General features: G+C 38.8%; 1 protein-coding gene across 1 annotated transcript; it reads right to left on the reverse strand.

The window, feature by feature from the left end:
• On the reverse strand, positions 1-26,087 carry UTP6 (UTP6 small subunit processome component). Its single transcript, XM_041726930.1, has 19 exons — positions 25,852-26,087; positions 24,336-24,420; positions 21,436-21,477; positions 21,108-21,200; positions 20,373-20,420; positions 19,866-19,929; positions 18,371-18,489; positions 16,082-16,159; positions 14,963-15,044; positions 14,056-14,137; positions 13,041-13,225; positions 11,831-11,910; positions 11,396-11,473; positions 8,476-8,655; positions 7,024-7,104; positions 6,482-6,591; positions 5,033-5,099; positions 1,494-1,566; positions 1-621 (listed from the first exon to the last, which is right to left on the reverse strand). The coding sequence occupies exons 1-19, from the start codon at positions 25,941-25,943 to the stop codon at positions 464-466; spliced, it is 1,797 nt and encodes a 598-aa protein (XP_041582864.1). The 5' UTR covers positions 25,944-26,087; the 3' UTR covers positions 1-463.

The raw sequence follows: 26,087 nt of genomic DNA on the forward strand, positions 1-26,087 counted from the left end.
TAAGGTTATGGGATGTTTTTATTTCCTTCTGCACGTTATTCTGCTCCCTCCATTATTTCCTACAACAAATGCACACCATGTATACTTTTTTAGTAAAGGGAGGACAAAAAAATGGAAATGTACATTCTCCTCCACTTCCATTGGTCCCTAGGTCCAGATTAGAGATACTCATTCTTGACCAGGGTTAACGAAAGAAACTCAAGTTTATGATTTCCATATATACTGGAAAACATTTAGGACTACAATAATAAGTCCAGCCTTAACAAGTAGCCTCTGGCCACTAAATACCAATTTTCTTTTCTGGAATTAAAGACTAACGCATTAAAAAAATTAAAGCACGTCTCAAAATCAGAAAGCCATCTTGTCTGCCACCTCTTAGCAAATTGCAGGTGAACTCACAATACAAAACTGGCCAGAGGGCTTACAATACTATTTCACAAAGTTAGCTGTGTTCTTCCTCTTCTCACAAATGGCCGGCTTGATGCATAGCATGTTTAGCTACAAACATCTCTGCTGACTCTCCCTGTAACATTTTCATGGCTCGCCAATAGATCTGTCCACAGTTCTCAGGTTTACCAAGGGGATGGTTCAATTCTTCTTTGATGTAATCCATCCAAAGATCTTTAAAGGGAAGCAAAAAATTGACAAGGCTTTATTACATAAACTACTTAATATTCAGTGTAAGACTTCTATGAAACTTAACTTGTTGCTGTTATTTCCCTAGAGCCCTGTGTGAAACATTACCTCTCTCACCTTTACATTAAGGCATATCAAACTTTTTTTAAGTAGAAAACTTCACTTTAAATCATGACAGTTTATGTATTTCATAAACGAAAATACTAAATATTTTAGAGGGAGGCTTTTGCTGAGTCTCTTTCAAGGTGAAACTGAGTTTCAATGAGTTCACTATAACTTTGTTACCATGCCTAATAAAACTTGCTTGGGCTATTAAATATGCTATTTTTATTCATTTCACCAGAAGGTCTACTAAAACCTTGTAAAAGCTAATTTTTTTTTCAATCTAAGTTTAACAACTAGACATTGTTTTTGAGTTCATAAGTAAACATTTTATGACATACCCAGAAAGATGTTTTTACAAGTCCTATAAAAATGAGTACAATGTGGCAACAGCCAATGACAACTTATGTCAATAAGCATCCCACAACCCCTTTGCTATCACTCCCACTCTTTTACTCTGACCTACATTATTAACCTTTCCCTTACAAATATCACAATTTTTTAGTGAACCAAAGCAAGCAAATCATCCTCTACTCCAGAGTTAACAGAAGACCCATGAACAATTGAACTTGTGAACTTGAAATTATAAGCCAAATTATGTCTGCAAGTATTTATGCACAAAGTAATTAAGGGAGGAGGCAGGGGAAGGATGCAAGTTTTATTCTTAAAGACAGCCATGACCTAAAAAAGAGGTAAGCACTGTTCTAACCATACTAATGGGTTATACACCACACCCGTAAACAGAACGGACTTACCAGAATCTACAGATCCGAACTCTCTCAAAGCCCTCTCATAATATTCTCTTAAGTTCGCCATCTTGCAGGATTCCTAACAAAAATAATCAGACAATCTTGCCTCAAAAGCTTAATTCATAATGTCACAAGTTCCTCTCAACCCCATTGTTAAGCAGCTATCACCTATCAGATATCTGAAGGGTAGAAGGTTTGGGGTTTAGGATGAACACAGCCCGGCTCTCAACTTATCCAGAGAAAAGTCAAATGCAGTAGTCACCAGAGTGAAGGCTATGTCAAACAGTGATAAAAGCATTCTGCTATGGTAACATGGAAAAAAGCCCAATTAATTCTCAGTTGGGGGAACATGGGCAGCTTCACAGGAAAATACATTTGAAAGCCCTGAGGGAAGAGTAGGATTTAAATAAATAAATGGGGAAGGTTTATTCCTTGTGGCTAAGGATTTCTTTCTTTTGTGTCTGGGTTCTGGCACTTTTTATATGAAGGCAAAGCATATGTAAATACTAATTATATAACCTTCTGCAAGTTTAAACTCTCTGACCTTAAAAGTTTTCTCACCCATAAAACAAGGATAATGATATCTCAGAGCAACCATAAGGATTCAATTAAAATGCTGACTAATTATGCACCTAGCACAGTAGCAGGTACTAACTTTACAATCAATAAATGTTCATTCTTTACCTCTATTTCCATTTAAATGTATTCTCCTTTGTTTCATTTTCAAAGGACAATAACAGCTACGATTTAAAAATACATTTGTATAGTCAAATAAACTATTTCTTCATTCAAATTTCTCTTCACTAAGATTGTACTATTTTATAGAAAGTCACTTTAGGGTACATGGGTGGCTCAGTAAGCTAAGTATCTGCTTCCAGCTCAAGTCATGATCCCAGGATTCTGGGATCAAACCCCATCTCCCTGTTCAGTGGGGAGCCTCTTTCTCCCTCTCCCCTTTACTCCTCTCTGCTCATGCTCTAAAAAAAAAAAAAAAAAAGTCAATTTAACCCCATATCATACACATGCATGAAAAACAGAATCACACTCTGGGAAGGACTCATAACATGCACAGGACTATGCGAAGTCCTTTCTATGCAGTATCCCCTTCTGGTGTTATAACCTGCACACCCCTAAATAGGTATTATTATGACCTCCTTTATGGAGAAGGATGACAAGGCTGAGAACTGCCCAACATACATACCTATTATGTTATTAATCCAAAGCCTAGTTATTATTATGCTATGTTACCCCTTGTACTATAAGGACGAGAACAGATAAATGACCCACACAATGATTAAAACTATAAAAATAAGAGTTCACAGGTATGTGGGTGGCTCAGTGAGTTAAGCATCTGCCTCTGGCTCAGGTCATGATCCCAAGGTCCTAGGATCGAGTCCCATGTCAGGCTCTCTGCTCAGTGGGAAGTCTGCTTCTCCCTCTCCTTCTGTGTGCTCTCAAACACACTCTCTCTCACCTCTCAAATAAATACTTAAATATATATATATAGGTGTTTAACCTCACTAGTAATTTTTCAAAATTCAAGTAAAAATAACAAACACCAATCAAAACACCAAAATAAAGGAGAAAAGGCAATACTGCAGATTTAGAGAGCATGTAAGGAAATAAATATACTGATATATCTGCTGATTTATCACTATAAAGAAGTACACTTCTTTGGGAGGACCATCTTACAATATATAAAGAACCATAAAAAAAAAAAAAACTTTCTCTCTAGTCCCAGAAATTTATCCCAAAAAAAGAATTCCAAGAAAGAAAAAAATACTGTATAAACAAAATGTTTATAGCATTCTTGTTTTCAGTATCAAAAATCTGGAAACAACCTACACCTAATGTACTAGTTAAGAAAACTGCAGGTTTAAGAATAACACCACAATTGTTAAAGATGATAACCATGGAAAAACACAGGAATGTGTTCACAAATTAATGTTAAGAAGAAAAAAAAAAAAAGGGACACCTCAGCGATTGAGAATCTGCCTTAGCCTCAGGGCATCATCCCGGGGTCCAGAATCGAGTCCCACATTGGGCTCCCTGCAAGGCTGTGCTTCTCCCTCTGCCTATGTCCCTGTCTCTCTCTCTCTCATTAATAAATAAATAAATCTTAAAAAAAAAAAAATAAGATAAATAAATAAATAAATAAATAAATAAATAAATAAATAAATCTTTTTAAAAATTAAGTAAAAAAAGAGAACTTCCACATGGCACATAAGTCAGTAATAAAACTTATGCATATACACATAAACAGAAACTTAATAAAAATTAAAATTAATATGGTTGGCTATATTATTGTGATAGGATCACAGACCACAGACACCTTTGGATTTTCATGTATTATTTTTTATATTATCTTTTTTTTTTTTTTTTGAGAGGGAGAGAGGGGTGTGGAGACATAGGATAAGAGAGAGAAAAAAATCTTAAGCAGGCTCCACACCGAGCACGGAAACTCAATTTAATGACACTGAGATCATGACCTGAGCTGAAATCAAGAGCTGGACGTTTAACAGAATGAGCCACCCAAGTGACCCCTCGTATATTAGTTTTTAAATGGAGACCTCCCAATATTTTTCCTCACTCATAAGTTCAATTAAAAATACCAGAAACTGGGACACCTGGCTGGCTCAGGGTGTGAAATCTAGGTGGAGGGATTGAGTCCCACATCAGGCTCCCATGGGGAGCCTGCTTCTCCCTCTGCCTATGTCTCTACCTTTCCTAGTCTCTCATGAATAAATAAAATCTTAAGAAAAAAAAAAAAAAAAACGAAACAGGGATGCCTGGGTGGCACAGTGGTTAAATGCCTGCCTTTGGCTCAGGTCATGATCCCAGAGTCCTGGGATCAAGTTCCACATCAAGCTCCCTGCAGGGAGCCTGCTTCTCTCTCTGCCTCTCTGTGTCTATCATGAATTAATAAAATTTAAAAAATATATATATGTGTGTGTGTATGTATGTATGTGTGTGTGTATATATATATATTTATCAGAAACATGGGGCACCTGTGTATTCTTAGTTGGCTAAGTTTCCAACGTCTTGGTTTGGTTTCAGCTCAGGTCATGATCTCATGGGTCATGAGATCGGGCTCTATGCTTGGAAGGGAGTTTGCTTGGGGATCCTTGCCCTCTGCCCCTCCCCCAACTCATGCACACATGCTCACTCTCTCTCTAAAATAAATTAAAAAATAATAATAATAACGACACACACCAGAAACAGTACTGAGTGCCTACTCTCTCTCTACCTCATAATCCAATTCAAAAGACAAACACAGTGCTTCAGAGACAGGGAAGCAGCACCTTGCCCAGCCTGGCAGGGAGGGTTTTCTATATGAAGTAACATGTAAGTTTTCTATTTTCCAGACATGGGTCTTTCTCTTCTTTGCTTATCATTCCTTAACCATCTCTATGAAAAAACGGCTAGATGAAGGGAACCAGAAATTCATACTATATATGAGACCTTTTTACATGACAAAAATGCTGCCATATATGAGTAACCACTAATTCATTTTCCCAAATAAGAAATGCAGACAGAACACTTACTTGCTCTTTTTCAAACTGGATTATTTTCCTGAAAAAATCAACTGAAAATGGACGGCTTTCCTGTAAACTAAAAAGAAGAAAACTGTTAACTTCCATAGAGAAAGAAAGCCTCTTACATCCCATGAATCTAAATTCCTATGCCAGCACCTCCATAATGCATGGTTTAGTAAAGACCTGGCCACAATGCAATGCAAGGACTGGACTTGACCACCAGTAACTCTCAACGTTTTCAATGTTTGGTGTTTCAATGTTACTCTTCACCTCCACCAAACTCTTTCCTGTCCAGTTTTCTTCCTGTTCTCCTCCTCTTCCTCATTTTTACAGTTTAAAGCTCCCTTTAAAATCTTTTTAAAAAAATGGGATCCCTGGGTGGCTCAGCAGTTTAACGCCTGCATTCAGCCCGGGGCGTGAACCTGGAGTCCAGGAATCGAGCTCCCTGCATGGAGCCTGCTTCTCCCTCTGCCTGTCTCTCTTTCTCTGTTTTTCATGAATAAATAAATAAAATCTTTAAACTAAATAAATAAATAAAAATAAAGCTCCCTCTACGGGGCACCTGGGTGGCTCATTCAGTATCTGCCTTCAGCTCAGGTCATGATCCCAGGGTTCCAGGATGAAGCCCTGGATCGGGCTCCCAGCTCATCAGGGAATCTGCTTCTCCCTCTGCTCCTCACCCCGCTCATGCTCGCTCTCTCTCAAATAAATAAAATCTTAAAAAAATAAAGTTCCCTCTACTACATCTCAAGGTCTTTCTGAAGGAAACCAATAATTCTACTTCTAAGAATATATTTTAAGGAATTAATTTCCAGTGTGGACAAGTAATATTTGCGTAGAAATGTTCACCAAAGCAGTATTACTATGGCCAACTAAATCATGGCACATCCATAGAGCAGTGTACCATACAGCTATTTCCAGTGAATGATGTTCGTGAATAACTGTTACTGACAGGGAAAAGGCCTGTGCAATATTCATCAACAAAAGCGGTATATAAAATGTGGTTATAGTAAAATCTCAAATATGAGAAAACAAAGTTTTTATTTTTTTTATTTTTATTTTTTTAGAAAACAAAGTTTTTAATTTTTTTTTTTTTGAAAACAAAGTTTTTAAATGAAACATTAAATGCTTTTTCCGCTCTGAATTTTCAGCTATAGTTGGCTTTAATAACAGATTAAAAATACTATATCCTGGCATGAAAAAAAAAATTAAATAAAATAAATGCTTTTTCCTCCTGTTAATAGGATTACAATGAGTTAATAGTTATCTAGTTATCTCCCCCCCCTTTTTAAATTTTCCACAATGGGTATGAACCATTTTTATTGTCCAAAGAAAGACTTCTTTAAAAAGTCTCTTGGATTACTTCCTCAGGTACTATTTGCCATACATATAACCTGGGTATGAGGAGCTGAGTATGGAGTGGAGAAACAAATAACAGCAATCAAAGTTTGTAAGCACCTTTTAAACACAGCTCTGGCCTTTTTGTAGCCCCCACTTCGGTAAGCCCAATCCAGGTACTTATTCTTCAGAGTGACTGAGTCGGCACCTTTGACAGCTAAGAGAGCTTTCTACAAAAAAAAAAAAAAAAAAAAAAAAAAAGCTGCGTGAGGAAATTTATAAATATCAAAACAAATTTTCCCAGAACCATCCCAGGCTGCCCAATTAACAGTGCTTTAGGAACACATGCTATAAAAATAACCCTAGGGGATCCCTGGGTGGCTCAGCGGTTTAGTGCCTGCCTTAGTCCCGGGATCGAGTCCCACGCTGGGTTCCTGGCATGGAGCCTGCTTCTCCCTCTGCCTGTGTCTCTGCCTCTCTCTCATTCTCTCTCTCTCTCTATGTCTATCATAAATAAATAAATAAATAAATAAATAAATAAATAAATAAATCTTTTTTAAAAATAAAAATAAAAAATAAAAATAACTCTAAAAAACTAGCCAACCAGTAAACTTATTTGCTCATTCTCACCCACCACAAGACTCAGAACATGGGGTCTTGACCTTAAAAATGGCTTCAGTGTCTTCTTCTCTTTTGGTACCTTCACTCCACTCTGCCCAAGAAATCCACAATGGTAGACAGTCCTGATCACAGTAAGAAAGGGAAAAAAAAGTTAGAAAATGACCCAAGAAATCCACAATGGCAGACAGACTAGTCACAACGAGAAAGAAGAAAAAGCATAGAACAGCTCAACTCTCTGCTCTGAAAACTAGTCACTATAAAGACAGGCTCCTACTAAGATACTTATTATGTAAAATACAAACTCACTCCCAGTCCGACCTCACTATGACCAAATGCTCAGTGCCCAGAAGGAATGGCATGCCAGTGCAGATCAACTTGTGACCAAGACCCCCAAGTAGCACTCTTCTGTCAGCACCAGCTCCCTTCTATTGGGAGTACTGCCTAGTTACTGCCATCAGGTATCTGTGAATTAAGCAATGAATGGTTCATAGCTGGTCAGATCCCCAGTTATCCAGGTCACGACTCTGTGGTCTAGGACCCAAAACACTACCAAAGCCAGACTCAAGAATCTGATCTTCACTCTTGCCCCAGAGGCACACATAAATAGAATAAAATAATTAAAAATTTTTCCCACTTTGAATACTATTTTCCTACTAATATAAAAGGAGGTACCTGGCTGGCTCAGTCAGTGGAGCATGTGACTCTTAATCTTGGGGTTGTGAGTTTAAGCCATGTTGAGTGTAGAGATTTACTTAAAAATATTTTTTTAAAAAAAGATTCTGGAAGGCACCTTTGTGGCTCAGTCAGTTAAGTGTCCACCTCTTGATTTTGCTCAGGTCATGAGCTCAGGTTGTGGGACCAAGTCCCCTGTCAGGCCCCACACTCAGCACAGAGTCTGCTAGAGATTCTCTCCTCCTCCCTCTGCTCTCTAAATACACAAACATCTTTTTTAAAAAAAGATTCACTGCAAAGTTTTAGGATTTAGACATACATGTGTGTTTAAAACTCAGACTTAAGGGGGCTTGGGAGGCTCAGCTGGTTAAGCATCCATCTCTTGATTTTAGCTCAGGTTATGATTTCAGCATCACGAGATCAAGCCCCACATTGGGCTTTGCGCTGAGCATGGAGTCAGCTTATCCCTCTCCCTCTGCTCCTGCCCCTGTTTTCTCTAATAAATAAATAAAATCTTAAAAAGAATAAAAAATATAACTCAGGCTTAAGTATAGCTTTGGAAGCAAGTGAGAACAATACTCTTAATATTTCTCACTTGAGATATCAAAACAGAATTTCATACGATTTAGTCATTTTTCAAATAATGAAGTAGAACTAGGCTACTAAATGGAAGTAAATTCTTCCACTACTGACCCTTGACCCATCAGCACAGATGCACTCTGGGGCCAGCCCTCATCAGACAAGCATACTTCATATGAGCTTTGGCTCAGTCTCAAAGTTTTCCCAAACAGAATGAAATACAAAAGACCCAACTTACAGACCTGGGCTTTCAGATGCACAAAAGCTTCTTCAAAATGCATGGCTATGTCAGGGCTCTTGGAGTTAATCAGCACCTGCAGCTTCATCTGCCACATCGTTACAGAGTCTCTAAATGATGCAGTCCCAGCTACTGCCACCTCCAGAGCTTCCTTTAAGAAGTCATGATGCAGCAACAAGTCAATCTAGGTAAGACAAAAGATCACTGGAAAGTTAACTACTGAAAATTAACTACTGAAAGCTAGATCATCTATATTGGAGGGACAAAAAAAAAAATCTCATTTAAGGCAGTAATTTCCCCCACTTAACCTCTGGCAATGGCTGCCAAATAGGCACAAAGTAAGCAATCTGAAATTCTCTTCCGTTGCTGGCTCTTATTTCTAAAGGCTACCAAAAAATAGAGGGCCTAAATGATTTACATTGAAAGTTAAGTTTTTAATAAAATAGTTTATTATAATAAAACCTAGGGATCCCTGGGTGGCACAGCAGTTTGGCGCCTGCCTTTGGCCCAGGGCACGATCCTGGAGACCCGGGATCGAATCCCACGTCGGGCTCCTGGTGCATGGAGCCTGCTTCTCCCTCTGCCTATGTCTCTGCCTCTCTCTCTCTCTCTCTGTGACTATCATAAATAAATCTTTTAAAAAATTTTTAAATAAAAAAATAAACAAAACCTAGCCCACCAAAGAAAATATAAAGAGCAGACACAACCAGTATTTGTGGGTTAATGAAATGTTTATTCATTCAAATGGAGTTGGGTGCACAATAAACTGGTACAATTTCTCTGAAATGTATTTGATGCTATGTAATGGGTCATATCATCCAACAAGTAAATAAACAGAAGGAAATCTTATGTGTTCAAAATGCTTACAGCCACACCACTGTAACAAAGGGGGAAAAATAACCTAAAACCAGTTCAATTTTACAAAACTGTGAAAGAACAAATAAATGGCAATATGTAATCTGCTCATTCAGCAAGTATTTTTATTGCACACTACATATGCTAGATTCAATAATGAGAAAATTGGGTATGTTCTCCACCCAAGAGCCTCTAGTCTAACAACAGACACAACCTGATACCTGCCACGACAGAAGAAGAATCATATGCTACATAAGAGTACAGAACAGGAGCACCCAACAGGGTCTATGGCAGTGATGAGACAGGAAACATCATTTATGCTAAGGTTTAAGACTAGGCATTAGTTAGAGAAGGCTCTCCCAAACAGCATATGTAAGAGGCTGAACTAAAGATGAGAAAGCCTAGATATAAAAGGAAATCCAAGTTCAATGTGGCTGAAGGGGTAGAATGTATACTGGAGAGGTATAGGTGAGGCCAAGGCCATATTAGGAAGAATGACCAGTTTTATCCAAAGCACAGTGAGAAGCCACAGAATAATCTGATCACCAATGTTAAAAGATCATTCTGTGAAAAATATAATTTGGAAAAATGATGGATGTAGATCAGTTATGCGTTTTAAGTTTAGAGGCAGTATACTGAGCAACTCTCATTAAACGCAAAGGCACCAGAGTGATGAGGTAGTAGGCTTAGGAAGGGCAGCATTAGAGATTGGGGCAGCAGAGGATGTCTGAATAGCCAGAATGGTGAATGACCAAATAGTAATGACAGGCAGAGGACAGGCTGCCAATGTAATATTCAAAGCAAAGTCCACCTAAATTTATAGGGTGTGACTGTCTTGCCAATATTCAATTGCTCAAACCGGAGCAGCTGAACTCATCCACCCCTGGGATTTTTCCCAAATAGTTGCCATAATGGGAAAATGGTACCTCAGCTGTGGTATATAATAAAGCAGACTAGTATACAATATATGCCTTACCTAGCTACACGTAAAAAGTTTTTTTTTTTTTAAGATTTTATTTATTTATTCATGATAGACATAGAGAGAGAGAGAGAGAGAGGCAGAGAAACAGGCAGAGGGAGAAGCAGGCTCCATGCAGGGAACCCGATGTGGGACTCAATCCTGGGTCTCTAGGATCAGGCCCCGGGCTGAAGGTGGTGCTAAACCGCTGAGCCACCAGGGCTGCTCAGTATTTTTTAAATGCTAACAAACATTTTCGTACATGTCAACAACTTTGTGAGCTGTCAAAAACAAGGATCACTAACACTATTTTAAAATCAAGTAAACGGGCAGCCCGGGTGGCTCAGCAGTTTAGCACCACCTTCAGTCCAGGGCGTGATTCTGGAGACCTGGGATTGAGTCCCACATCAGGCTCCCAGCATGGAGCCTGCTTCCCCCTCTGCCTGTGTCTCTACCGATTCATCGATCTCTCTCGGTCTCTCATGAATAAATAAAATCTTTAAAAAATAAAAAAAATAATAAAAAAATAAAAAAAAAATCTTTAAAAAATAATTTAAAAATTTAAAAATAAAAAATAAAATAAAATCAAGTTAACAAACTCAGAAAGGTTAAGTGGCTTGCCCAAGTTGCCTAGCTATTAAGTGACAAAACTCAATCTAGACTACATATTCCCTCAGCACATTAACCTGGTCTCCATAATAATCCTTACCCACTCAAGAGTTAGAATGGGTTAACAAGCTTTTTACTAGAATGTTCTGAAACACAGAAACACATCTAACTTGCCTTTGTTACCATACCAATGGTTACTCTGGGCTACGCATATATTAGGAAAAGGATGTCGAGGAAAAGATGGATGAGTAGACATACAAAATAAACCCAACCTCTGACTCCTTGTTCTGAATGTTTTCCACTGTATGACATTCCTTCCTTTGCTGGTACAGATAACATTTTTGGCATACATCAAATACTGAGAAACAAACATAATGTCTATATATCTTCCCTACCAAACTTCCAAATGGGCTTAGTCATATAACTAGATATTAAAACACTTGACATCAGCACAAACCAACTAGAATTAAGTACATATTTTTGGCAGTGACTGCGCCCTTACCCACTGCTTGTACTGGAATTCTGGTAGAAGTCGGAGCTCATGTGCCTTCCTGAATGCCATCATGGTTCTTTCCAGTCTCTGAAATCAGAAAAATCTGTCAGTTTGTTACAAACATCCAAGTAGGGTATAGGAACAAGTGCAGTTTTGCATATTTCTGAAAACAGAGAAGGAACTTGAGGTGGTTTCACTCATGATCAGACCAGCCAAAAAGCGCACCAAGTATAGCCGAGTAAGAGAGAGCCTCCTGACCAGGTGGCCCAAAAAAGGATGCAGCAGACTCAGACCTTCAGAATGACAGGTCACCCGTAAGGAGAAAGAGCTCAGGTTAAGCATGAAGTCCTTGGAAGCTGTCCTAGGCCCCAAAGGAGCCATGTGTATGCCCTTCTTCCAGAAAACAGTCACTTTCTAGTCAGCTACGATAACCACGTAACTTACTTTCTCTCTGAGGAACTGACTGCTTGTCTTCTTAGTGAACCTTTCCAAGCAGAAGTTGATATAACACTTCCACATGGCCTCTGGAAAAGTCACAGAGAAAACACTGATCAGGTCACCAGTCTCCCTGTTTAACAGTCACCTACATCTTTTCTTTGAAGGGAAAATTCTTCTAAAAAAAGAGTTTAAACTAGTCTTTAAAATTAAAGAATCTTTCTGATTTCAGAGACTGGAAAGAACCATGATGGCATTCAGGAAGGCACATGAACTCCGACTTCTACCAGAATTCCAGTACAAACAGGAGGTAAGAACACATTCACTGCCAAAAATATGTACTTAATTCTAGTTGGTTTGGTGAAAAAAACTATAGTTATTCCGATTATAGCCAAACATCTCAAATACTGGGCGGGGAGAACAACTGAGTGACCACTTAACTATAAAAACGTAAAAACCTCATCCATGTTATAGATACCCTCTATCTTAATAAGCCAATATTACAAAATCCAAAAGTAAATCTGTGTCAAAAGATAATTAAGAAATGACAGACCATCTTCTGAATTACCATTTCCTAAGTATCATCTCTCCCAAATACATGAACATAAATATCACTACTATCAAGGAAGGTCATAAAAAACTTTTTTGGGCAGCCCAGGTGGCTCAGAGGTTTAGCGCGCCGCCTTTGGCCTAGGGCGTGATCCTGGAGACCCAGGATGGAGTCCCATGCCGGGCTCCCTGCAAGGAGCCTGCTTCTCCCTCTGCCTGTGTCTCTGCCTCTCTCTCTCTCTCTGTCTCTCATAAATAAATGAATAAATCTTAAAAAAAAGAAAAAAAACTCTTTTATCTTTCACCACCAAAGAACAAGTTAGAATGTCAAGCATGGGGCAGCCCGTGGCTCAGCAGTTTAGCGCCGCCTTCAGTCCAGTCGTGATTCTGGAGACCCAGGATCAAGTCCCATGTCAGGCTTCCTGCACGAAGCCTGCTTCTCCCTATCTCTGCCTGTGTCTCTGTCTCTGTCTCTCTCTTTCTCTGTGTTTCTTATGAATACACAAATAAAATCTAAAAAAAAAAAAAAAAAAAAAAAGAATGTCAGGCATGCTGTATATCACTACAGAGAAATTCCTGAAAATTGATTTTGGTAATGGGAACAAAAGCTTCAGTTCATGTTTCTGGATACTACCATCCCTACACCACACCGAGGTTTGGTGAAGGTCACCTGTAGGGAGAGTCTTTACTGCCTCTTCATATACAGCACAGCACCTCTCCTCCTTCCGGCCCAGCTCCACTGCTCTGGCTTGTTTTGTTGCAGGCTGCTCTCCTGCTGGCTGCGACTCTACCTCCAATTCTCGCCGTGCTACATAATCCCAAGTGAGAGGGTCATCTGTGTGCAGAGCCTGAAGGCTGAAAAGTAATTTACTGGCATTAGCCCTATGACACGAGACTAACTCAGAATAGCAAACAGAGACAGTTCCCTACGTCCTAAAAATGTACCCAGGACACCCTTTTAATAATTCTATTAACATGAGATAATTCCTCGATAGGGTCTCCAGATATCTTCACACTCACTGCACAAATTCTGTCAATCGATTAGAGTTGTGACACATTTATTAGGTTTCAGAATGTTTCAGATATCATTCTCAAATGTTAGTTTTCAAGCTAGCTCTCAAAGTCAAATCAACAGGTATGTGTGACAAGACAAATTCTCCTTGAGCCCTGGAGAACCTTATTATATCCAGGCTCTTGATTTTCTATAACAGAGGCAAAGGAAAAGCACAACCACATCCTCAACCAAAGCCCTGAAAAATCCAAAGAGCAAACTGATCCAAGTTTTATTTTATCTCCTGTGAAAGTAAGGGGTGCTACCTAAAAGTGAAGTACCCACAAGGCAGGCTGCAGATAATGCTCAAACCATATGCCCAAAAATTAAAGAATAAAATTACCTGCAGCAATCAATTGTAAACATTCATGAGGACCATTCTCATTTTATGGACAAAAGACATAACAGTAAAGCAGGAATATACATTTTGATATAGCTCCAAGATATGTTATTGAATAAAGGCAAATTATTTCCAAAAGGAAGCCCATAAATGGATCAACTTCTCCAGAAATCAAAACTTTGCTTTCTTCCAAGGATTTAGTGTATTATCTTCTTTCCCCCTTTCTAAACACCCAATCTCAAATTTTTACAAGACCAGAAACAGACATATTCACCTTTCCATGACTTTACTTACTCATCATAAATTTCTCTTTGCAGATCTGTGGCAAAGTCGAATAGCTGTGCAATCGAAAGGAGTGACACATGAAATTCTGCACCTAAAATTTAAGAAGTGGAGGAGAAGGGTAAGACTCTCAAGTATCACTTTACTCTAAAGTATCACTTTCTTCTACAAGAAAGTACTACTTTCTTGATGTGCTGGAATTTTTTTTTTTTTAATTGAGAAATAGGACAAAACAGAAACAAATTACCTACTGCATAAGCAAAACCATTACTGATATTCTGGAGTATTCATAAGTATTTCCTTTCTTCTAAACTTTTTACTGGCATAAAGAAATGTTCTACATCATCTGTTTCTCTTCAACTCCTCACGTGAATAAAGTACTCAGTAAACTTACTGAAATGTTCAACTATATCCTGAGGGGCAATCAACTTTTTCTTAAAGAAACAGGACAACGGGGCAGCGCCGGTGGCGCAGCAGTTTAGCGCCGCCTGCAGCTCAGGGCGTGATCCTGGGCCCCGGGATCGAGTCCCACATCAGGCTCCCTTGCATGGAGCCTGCTCCTCCCTCTGCCTGTGTCTCTGCCTCTCCCTCTAGCTGTGTACACCTGGTTGCCACAGCAGTTGAGCGCCTACCTTCAGGGCATGATCCGAGATTCCTGGGATCAAGTCCCACATCAGGTTCCCTGCATGGAGCCTGCTTCTCTCTCTGCCTGTGTCTCTGCCCCCCCCCTCTCTCTCATGAATAAATAAATAAAATCTTAAAAAAAAAAAAAAAGAAACAGGACACTATTTCTACAGAATTTTATGCACATTCTAACAGAACTTCTAATACGAATTTTTAAAATTAGCTAAAAGTCTTTCTTTTTACAAACAGAATGTTTCACTCCTCCATCATCTATACATTTTCAAAACACACATACCTTTAATTATGCTAACAGAATTCTTGTAGATGATCCGTGCCAACTCGCCATTAAGAATTTCTTCAGGATAGTCAAGATTTCCCTGAAATATATTAAACATAACTTAATAGTGCCATTAACTAAAAAAAAAGCACTAGGATGAAAATTAACAGTCCTAGGCTACCTGTGCCATATGACCTCTGGCAAATCACGTCTCTCACTGGGCCAGTTCCCTCACTTGTAAAATGTGCAGCTTGAACCAGACCACTGATCTTCCAATTGTGTTCTCTCAGGCTCCTAAAGTGATAGCAAGATCACATGGCTTAAGGCCTGACTCTCTACTTAACCTGAACAGGTCAGGTTTTACATGCCTGTTTACCCTTTTGTGTCAACTTTTATTTGAATAAAAAAATTTACAGCTGGAAACCACAATAACAGATAGCAAAGTTCCTTTTTCAGCTCTAACATTCTAAAACTTCTTTAAAATTATTGTCACAAAAAAAAAAAAAAATTATTGTCACAGGGCAGCCCTGGTGGCGCAGCGGTTTAGCACCACCTGCAACCCAGGGTGTGATCCTGGTGACCCGGGATCGAGTCCCACGTCGGGCTCCCTACATGGAGCCTGCTTCTCCTTCTGCCTGTGTCTGTCTTTCTCTCTCTCTCTCTCTGTCTCTCATGAATAAATAAATAAAAAATCTTTAAAAAAATTATTGTCACAAAAAATTAAAAAATTAAAAAATTAAATTACTGTCACAAAAAAATTGTATAAAATGAAAAAGAAAGAAGGCTAGGAACCACACATTACACAACCCTCCTCAAGCTCCTTCAACTCACTCAACCCCAAGCTCCTTCAACTGTCATTTAATGAAACCATAGAGTATTGAAGAAAATCATTTACCATTCCATCAGCAATAAATAAATTTAAGGACTACTTCAATTAATCCAAATGTCTATTTTTAAAGGACAAAATTCCATTTTTATTACTAAGACCTTTCATTAAATTAACTCTAGACTCATCTTAAAGTTTCAAAATAGAACACTAAATTGGAACAAAAATACATTCCAAAAATTTTCTCTTACTCCTAAGCAGGCTTAAAACACTATAAATTATTAACATGTGACAACACATTCAGATCTTACCACATCCATTTTGGCTTTTTCAAATTCTTGTTTTTCTTTCCTCAGTTTCTCAGCATGCATCAACTCCATCCTAAAGTACTACACAAGGGAAATAATACACTGAAAATCTTTGAAAATAATTTAATTAGAAATACAGAAGATGCCATTTTTCACACATAAGTATCTGATCTGGGAAATTCTGGGAGTAGTGTTAATGTTTTATTTTGTTATGAAACTAGCTGACAAGGAAGGAGATCTTTGTGGGTAGTAGAACAGCTCTGTATTTTGATTCTGGTAGTGGTAACATAAATCTACACATGTAAAAAAAAATGACATAGGACCATATGCACATGTTATATTGATATCAATTTCCCGATTTTCATATATTATAATATTATAAAATGTAACCATCAGGAGAAATTGACTAGTGGTATGCAGGACTTCACTATACTATCTTAGTAATTTCCTGTGAATTTGTAATTATTTCAAAGTAAAAAGCAATGGCAAATATATACTATGAAGTTTTGTGAAGAAAAACTAATGCATAACATGTAAACTTGGACTTCACAGAATTTTTAATACTTTGAATTTACGTTACAAGACATATGAAAATCACAAGTTCTTAAAGTGTTTATGTCCTGGGGCACCTGGGTGGCTCAGTCAGTTGGACATCTGACTCTTGGTTTCAGCTTACATCACGGAAAGAAACTTTGCTCAGGTCATGATCTCAGCGTCAAGAGATCAAGGCCCAATTCTGGCTCTGCACTTAGCAGAGAGCCTGCCTGAGATTCTCTCCCTCTCTCTCTCCCCCTCCTCCCTCTCACATGCATGCACACATGCTCTCTCTAAAATAAATCTTTTCTTTTTAAAGATTTTATTTATTTATTTGACAGAGAGAGAGGGAGAGAGCAAGAGCAGGGGGGAACAATAGGCAGAGAGAGAAGGAGAACCAGCCTCCCCGCTGAGCAGGAAGCCTGATATGGGGCTCAATCCCAAGACCCTGAGATCATGACCCAAGTTAAAGGCAGACTCTTAACTAACTGAGCCACCCAGGCACGCTTAAAGTAAATAAAATCTTAAAAAAAAAAAATTCTCTCTCTCTCTCCCTCTCTCCCTCTGCCCCTCCCCTGACTCCCTCTTTTTATTTTTTATTTTTTTAAGATTTCATTCATGTATTCATGACAGACACACAAAAACAGGCAGAGACACAGACAGGGGGAAAAGCAGGCTACCTGTGGGGAGCCTAATATGGGACTTGATCCCAGGACCCCAGGATCATGATCCGAGCCAAAGGCAGACACTTAACCACTGAGCCATCCAGGCGCCCCCTGACTCCCTCTCTTGAAAAAACAAAATGCAGTACAAGACCAAAAGTCATTGCAGTTGGGACAGTTAGAAAACGTACGAGCATAAAGACTTGTATCTTTTTCCTCGTATCAGATGAGGCTTAATTTTCAATTTATGACAAAACAGTAGTTTCTCTCTTATCTTAATACCTCAGAAAAGGGTAGCTTCTCATGATACAGCATTTCTAGCACTTGTTTTTTTCTTAATTGAAAGTCTGGTCATCACTGTTCTAGGGCCTCACTCCAAAAAAGATTACATCCAGCAAGAGGAAAAGGAATTATCTATTTCAAAAAAAAAAAAAAAAGACAATAAAAATGAGAAGCAGACAAAAAAAAAAAAAAAAGAGAAGCCAAAGAAGCAGAAAGAAAAAGAGAGAAAGGGAGGAAGGAAGGGAGGGAGGAAGGAAGGAAAGAAGAAAGAAGATGGGTAGGAGCAAGAAGAAAAAGGAAAAAGTATAAAGATGGCTGGCCCCACAACTGAAAAAGGTAGGTCCTGTTCCCTATCCCTCCCAATCATAATGGGCAGGTCAGAGTTCCCATCTCTCACCAAGAAAATGGAAGATGCACATGGTCAACACCTATACTGGCCAAGAAATATCTTCATTACCTTCTATCTACAGTAGCAATCCCTACTTATCCCTAGCCCCCATAAATCAAAGTATTTTTTAACTTAATAAAGAATGTATGTCCAGGGGCACCTGGGTGGCTCAGTCCGTTGGGGGTCTGCCTTCATCTCAGTCATGATCCCAGAGTCCTGGGATCAAGCCCCACATCGGACTCCCTGCTCAGTGAGGAGTCTGCTTCTCCCTCTTACCTCTCTCTGCCTGCTACTCCCCCTGCTTGTGTGTGCACACACTCACACTCTGCCAGGGAAATAAATAAAAATTTTTTAAAAAGAAAAAGAATGTCCATGAAAGACCGAAACTGAGACATCACCCTCTCATCTTATAGATACACAACTCACTTCTTGATAAAGTTTCGGGCACTCTGGATGGAATCGCAGAGCTCGAAGAAATAGCTGTCTTGCACTTTCTGAAGACAAGCGATCTTCCATTTCCCATTTGGCTGCCATAATCCACAAAGCTATAAATGAAAAATATCAGACTTCATTTCAGTAACTCAACCGAGTCAGACCAAAAAGATCAATGTTTCAATTTTAATACTCAAAGAATATTTTTTAATCTTACAAAAAAGGGGGGGGATGTAGAGAGGGAGTTTCTAATGGTTATCTGTTAAGTGTTATTGCTTTATTTAGAGTATTCTGAAGCAAAGACATAAATGGTAACATCTGTGGGTACTTATGTGCCTCATCTAATCTGAGGTCAACGTCATTATACATCATACAAATTTTAAAAGTGTTAAAATGCTGGAAAAAAATTACTCATTTTAGAATCGATGAAATAAAAATATTTCGTTCTTTTGTTTTAAATAACTCATGATTTTTTCTGAATGGCTCAATTTTAAAAATGTAAAGATAAATTTTTTTTACCATACCTGCTGGGAATAAAGGCTTTAGAAACAAAAATTTTGTCTTTCTATATAGGAAATCAACCCCACTAAATAAACTTAATAAAAGTCAGCTATGTCACCAGACAAGATTGCTTTTGGTAAAAACAACTCATGGTTGGTAACCACATCTGGACTAGAAGGATTGTGAATGGGAGAGAGCCATTGCTCTGGACTTTTTGAGCATGTGACTCAACCTGAGTACAGTCAACAGAGCATGCAACTCTTGATCTTTAGGTCATGAGTTCAAGCCCCACACTGCATATAGAGCTTACTTTATTTTTTTCTTTTAAGTAGGTTCCACACCCAATATGGAACTCAATGCAAGGCTCAAACTCATGACCCTGAGATCAAGACCTGAACTGGAAAAAAAAAAAAAAAAAAAAGACCTGAACTGGGAACAAAAACTTAACTGAACCATTCAGGCACCCTGGGTATAGGGCTTCCTTTAAAAAAAAATAACAATAAAATAAAATAAAATAAAAGATACTTTCAAAAAACTATAAATAAAATACTTTTATATAAAGAAAAAGGAACTTAGTCCTTCTTACCCACAAATACAGTATCTGACATATTAAGTGGTATACAATATGCACAGATGAACTAAGAGGCAGCTATTCGGAAATCCAAAGTGCTAAGGCCAAGTACCCATGCTGAGTTCTCATAATTTCTTTTAGGGCAGCCCCAGTGGCTTAGGGGTTTAGCGCCACCTTCAGCCCGGGGCTTGATCCTGGAGACCCAGGATCCAGTCATACGTCAGGCTCCCTACATGGAGCCTGCTTCTCCCTCTGCCTGTGTCTCTACCTCACTCTCCTTCTGTATCTCTCATGAATAAATAAAAATTTTAAATAATAATAATAATTTATTTTAGGTTTATTAAGCAAAATAAATTCCAAAATAGCTTGAGTCTACATAAAAAGTAGAAGAAAAAAATGACAAGGATCTCATCATACCTGGTTTGTTTGAATGAATAGCCAACATGGCAGAAAATACCTTGCTAAGTTGGGGTTTGGTAGCCTGTAAAAGAGAAAAAGTAATTCTACTTCCTATTCGGTGAAATCATTGTTACTAATCTCTAAGTAATCTGGTACTGCTTCTTACCAATTTAAAATCCAAATGGGGCAAAAATCTGCCATTGCAAGGACATATAAAAAATAGACACATCCATAGTTTTCTTCTACCTAAACCACTACATGTAAACATTCTAAATATCTAAAAATTTTCAATTTTACTAAACAAATACATAAAGATCATTTTCTGGCTTAGAAGCCATTTATATAGTCATTCAGATAAACACAAATGTTACACTTAAGTTCAACTTTCTTTAGGTTCTTTTCCCATTTGCTAATCCCACACCTTTGGAGAAAACATGGAGGTCAGTAACCCAAGTATGGGGCTTAAAAGGCAAAAATAACTGAAAGACGGAATAAGAAAGCAAGAGACAGCTGCCCAATACTCACCCATTTCTTACAAAAGACTACATAGGATAGCCAAAGTTGAACATCATCCTGCAAGAAAAGCAATGTAATAAGCTGCCTGAATTTTAACTTTTTATATAATACAACTTTGCACTAATTTTAGAAATGGAAGATTTCAGAAAGACCAATGTGGTAACACATTGCTCAGACTACTAGGCTCTTCCTCACTGAGGCCTTAGATCTCTTAAACGTGGTAACTCCATCTGGCCACCACTCCCTACCTACCATGCTCCAAGATAAAATTTGTTGTCTACCCAATGTGTTCAATGCAGTTCTTAAATGGTCTCAATCAGGGGTAGCAACCCAAAATTTGTCATTCCCAAGGTCCAAAGTACTCCCCATTTACTATATCCCAGTCCCAGAGCCCAACATGAAGAATATCAAGTAAGTGAGGTGCTGTACCTAATCTAACTATTCAGCTTCCAATTCTAAGTCTTTGGTATACTTCACTCAGAGATTTATCCAAACATATCCCAAATTTCTAATCCTTAATTATGTATCAAACTGAGCATTTTCAGTACTATCCTCAAAGAAGAACTATAAGGTAATGAGATCAATTTTATTAATGCTTTGATCAGTGGTTTCAAATAATGATATCATAATTAGGTTAAATTTTGACACATCCAAGAATAAACAATACATCTGAATATTGATATCATAGTATATACAATACATATTTTCACCTTTCTTATAATTAAAGATGTTCTGATCACTTACTTTCCATTTTGCTGAAGCTCGTCGAAAGACACCTTGTACCCGGTGTACAATAGAATTCTCAATCTCATCCTTCTTAAATGAATACCCAATGCGCTAAAAAGGGACATAAAAAAGGCTCAATTTAATCACATTTATCCACAGCAACATTCCTACTTGAGTGTAAACAGTACTGGTAAGGAAAACAAATATTCACAAGTATCTCAAATATCTATTATGAGCACATCAACACACAATTTATCAATGCCAACTGCTTCTCAAACCCAAGTTCCAATTAAAGAGCCACACTATTTAGTTCTAAATTCTTCCAACTTCCAGAATATCTACTTACAGTTCTTCTTCTCTGAATCAACTCCAAAAGATTAATTTCATACTATGGAAGAAAAACAAAAAAAAAGAAAAAAGAAAAGAAAACAATAAAATTTATAACCTTTTAAATACAGGAAATCTATTTAGTTAAAATCATAAAGCAATTAAGAATCAAGAATATCAAACAAGAGATGCTTGGCTGCCTCAGTGGTTGAGTGTCTGCTTTTGGCTCAGGTCATGATCCCGTGTCCAGAAATCAAGTCCCACATCAGGTTCCCTGCGAGGAGGAGCCTGCTTCTCTCTGCCTGTGTCTCTGCACTCTCTGTCTCTTATGAATGGATAAATAAATCTTAAAAACAAAAAAAATTCTCTCTCCCTCTCCCCCTACACTCCACCTTCTGCTAGTGCTCTCCCTCTCTAAAAATAAGTAAATAAATAAAACAAGATTGGTGCAGCTAGCTGGCTCAGTTGGTAGAGCACGCAATTCTTGATCTCCAGATCATGAGTTTAAGTCCCACTTTGGGCAAAGAGAAGGAAAGAAGGAAAGAAGGAAAGAAGGAAGGAAGGAAGGAAGGAAGGAAGGAAGGAAGGAAGGAAGGAAGGAAGGAAAAAAAAGAGAAAAGAAAAGAAAAGAAAGAAAAGAAAAGAAAAGAAAAAAGAAAAGAAAGAAAAGAAAAGAAAAAAAAGGATATAGCAAGATAATTTGCTATCACCCATAATTTGTAGTAAATGTCTTAGCAGTCACTGAAAACTCACCCTACATCTGCATAACTCACAAATCCATACATTAGCAAGGTTATAAACATCTTAGATACAAAGAAAGCATGTTACCAAAATCGTAACACTTAGAAGATTTGGGGTGCCAGGCTGGTTCAGTCAGAAGAGCACAAGACTCTTGATCTCGAAGTCATGAGTTCCAGCCCCAGGCTGGGTGTACAGATTATTTAAATAAATAAACTTAAACAAAAGAAAAGGAGAGGGGCATCTAGGTAGCACAGCCGGCTAAGCATCGCCTCTTGGTTTCAGCTCAGGTCACGATACCAGGGTTGTGGGATCAAGCCCCACGTCAGCCTCTGCAGTGGGCCTGGGACTCCCTACCTCTCCTTCTGCCCCTCCACACCACCCCCATGCTCTCTCTCTCAATCTCTTTCAAATAACTAACTAAATCTTTAAAAATAAGGAAAGAAAGTCAGTCCTTAAAATGTAGTCTCAGGGTCCCTGGCTAGCTCAGTCAGTTAAGCGTCCAACTCTTGATTTCAGCTTAGGTCATGACCTGAGAGTCATGAGATTGAACCCCATGTTGGATGGGCAGTCCGGGTGGCTCAGCAGTTTTGTGCCACCTTCAGCCCAGGACGTGATCCTGGAGACCCGGATGGAGTCCCACGTCAGGCTCCCTGCATGGAGCCTGCTTCTCCCTCTGCCTGTGTCTCTGCCTCTCTCTCTCTCTCTGTGTCTCTCATGAATAAATAAATAAAATCTTTAAAATAAATAAATAAACCCCATGTTGGGCTCCACATTCAGTGGGGAGTCTGCTTGAGATTCTCTCCCTCTCCTGCTGCCCCTCCACATGATTGTGCTCTCTCTCAAATAAACAAATAAATCTTAAAAAAAAAAAAAAAGTCTCAAGCCTAACACAAAGCTCCAGACATGGTCTGTTAAGTGCAAAACACTATTTTTCAAACTAACTAACTAACGTCTACTCAATGCCTACTGTTTGCAATGTCCTCAGCTACCTTGTCCAACACGCTTTAGTATAGTCAATTAAATTATTTTTTCCTTTTTCCTTTTTAAAATGTATTACTGAAGTACAGTTGACATACAGATTATATTTTATGATGTAATATGCTCTTGGCTAAGTTTGAGTTAGTGATCTTCTATGAGCTCTCAAATCTTCCAAATACAAGATTAAATTTGTAGCCAGGTCTCACTTGTTCACCTATTGTGTTTTTAAATCTAAGGTCAGAACAGACCTTCAGTCTTATAACATTCCATCTTAATATCAGGTTCTGAAGCTAGATTTTGTTATCCAACATATTAGCTACTCTCTTCCATTTGAAAATTGGTCCAGCATGTATACTTTATATTCACTCAAATCTTCCATCCACTTATAGTACTGAAGAATTTGCAGCATACCGCTTTCCAAGACAGCAGACTTATAGACATAAATAGTAACTTTCCAATCACCTATTGTCATCAAACCCATTTTCCTTTCTTTTTCCCCCACAACAAAGAGGCTGTCAATTATCTTGCTGAAATGCCAATACACAATTTCTATGGCAGTATCTGATTTACTAACACTATAGAAGAAAAAAAATTTCAGTTTGCCAAGTACTGAAGCCTTAGTGGAACAAGTGGAAGCCTTAGTTATTCCTAAATCTCCTCTATTCCTGTTCAAAAATTACCATTTAATCATCAATTCTAGAATTTTGTAGAAAACTGAATCAAGCTCACCATTCTAGAATTGATTTAAAATTTGTGAAGGGGGCAGCCCCGGTGGCCCCGCGTTTTAGCACCACCTTCAGCCCAGGGCATGATCCTGGAGACCCAGGATGGAGTCCCATGTCAGGCTCCCTGCATGAAGCCTGCTTCTCCCTCTGACTGTGTCTCTGCCTCTTTCTCTGTGTCTCTCATGAATAAATAAATAAAATATTTTTTAAAAATGAAATAAAATAAAAATAAAATTTGTGAAGGGATTAGGGGAGCCTGGGTGGCTCAGCTGGTTAAGCATCTATCTGCCTTCGGCTCAGGTCATGGTCCCAGAGTCCTGGGATCAAGCCCCACGTTGGGATCCCTGCTCGGTGGGGAGCCTACTTCTCCCTCTCCCCCGGCCTCTCCCCATTGCTTCCCCCCCCCGTCTCAAATCAATAAAATCTTTAAAAAATAAAACTTATGAAGGGATTAAAAAGGAACTTATTTGCTTACTTGAACATAATTGATAAAGTCTTCCTTAAAAAGAGCTCTTCGCTGTATTCTGTATTCCAGATCCGAAGCCTTCTTGATGATAGCCCTGAGGAGAAAGCCATTTAACATGGCTTGAAAAAGAGTACTTGAAAAGAGCATAAGTTAAATAACTTTGGGGTTTTTTAAGTTTATTTTTAATATATTTAAAACACATTTTCCAAAATCTGAAATTCTCAAATAATTATCCTTCGTAAACAAGTATTGTCTTACCTGATTACTTCTGTGTGCTTAGGGGCATCAGGATGTATTTTAAAACTTTTATGAAAACCATCTTAATCGATTGCCAGGACCACTGACATTCCCACCAATAAAGTAAATAATGCTAAGTACATTATTTATACATGATACTAATATTTATTTTCCCCCAAATTCAGATCACTTAAGTTTTAATAATAATCAAGTATCTTTCCTAAATTCCTCTTACTTCTGAGTTTTCAACATGTGGTCTAAAAAACCTAGATTGTCTGTACTGTTTCTACCTAGGAAGGTTCATTAATACTACAAAGAACTCACAGGAAAGGATTCATTGTATTTAGCTAGAGAGAACATGTGTATATTAGGAGAATTTAATGCAAGATGTGCAAGGCCAATAATGGTCTCTAGTTAACAGTAGTAACATGTATTGAATACTCATTAAGAGTCCACATTGCTATGTTCCGTTTCACTAACAAATGTTTAAGGCTCCCACAGCCACATTACTACATTCACAGCCATTGTAAAATGCAGAAACAATCACAGAAAACCATTAAACAAATATTAAATTTAATTCTAACAAATTACTGAATGCCAACTACATGCCAGACATTTGTTGGCCGAGCCCTGGCGTAGAACACGAGATCAAACGGTCCCCATCTCCAAGTCTTATTAGAAAGATTTATCTATGGGGCGCCCGAGTGGCTCGGTGGTTAGGTCCCCTTGGCTCAGGTCGTGATCGCGGGGTCTGGGATGGATTCTCCCGGCGGGCTGCCCTCAGGGAGCCTGCTTTTCCTTCTGCCTAGGTCTCTGCCTCTCTCTGTGTGTCAATAAATAAATAAAATCTAAAAAACAAAATTTTTTAAAAGACTGATTTATCTACTCATCCTGGGCTCCGCACAGCACTCTATTGCTTTAGGGCAGGCAGTACACTCTAGTACAACTTAGAGTATGCCGCACTGTACGCAAAATGTTTAATTTGTCTCCCCCAACACACGCAAGGCAGGTAGGTCCTGATGGGTAGGTAGGTATCCTGGTTTTACCACCTTTAGAGCCCCAAGAACTGGCTCCATGAAGAGCTCCCGGACGTTTGGTGGGTGAATGGATACACCACCTTTCAACAGGCGAGAAATTCTGGGCATCAACAAAATCTGAAAATGGGCTCCTGCCAGATTAGGAAAAATAAGCCCAATTTAGGGCCCCCGCATCCCTGCCCCCCGCCACAGACTCCTTCCTCTCTCCCCTCAGCCGCCCCAGCCCCTCCACTTCCCCAGCTCTCTCTCACTTAATCTCCGCATGACTGAACAGTCCAATGCGCTCCAGCTGTTCCAATTCGGGGAGTCGATCTTCTATGCGTTCCTGAATTATCTCAGCCATGAGGTCACAACCCCGCAACCCACCGAGAGCCTCTCAACTACCAACACGCGCAGAAAGCGCCCACTTTCGACTCGGGAGACCCAGCCCCAGCGCTCGCACGTGCCGACGTAACGTGCGCCCTAGGTCCCGCCTTTTCCGCTTCCG

This window comes from Vulpes lagopus, chromosome 12 (assembly GCF_018345385.1).
Source record: "Vulpes lagopus strain Blue_001 chromosome 12, ASM1834538v1, whole genome shotgun sequence".
Lineage (NCBI taxonomy): Eukaryota > Metazoa > Chordata > Mammalia > Carnivora > Canidae > Vulpes > Vulpes lagopus.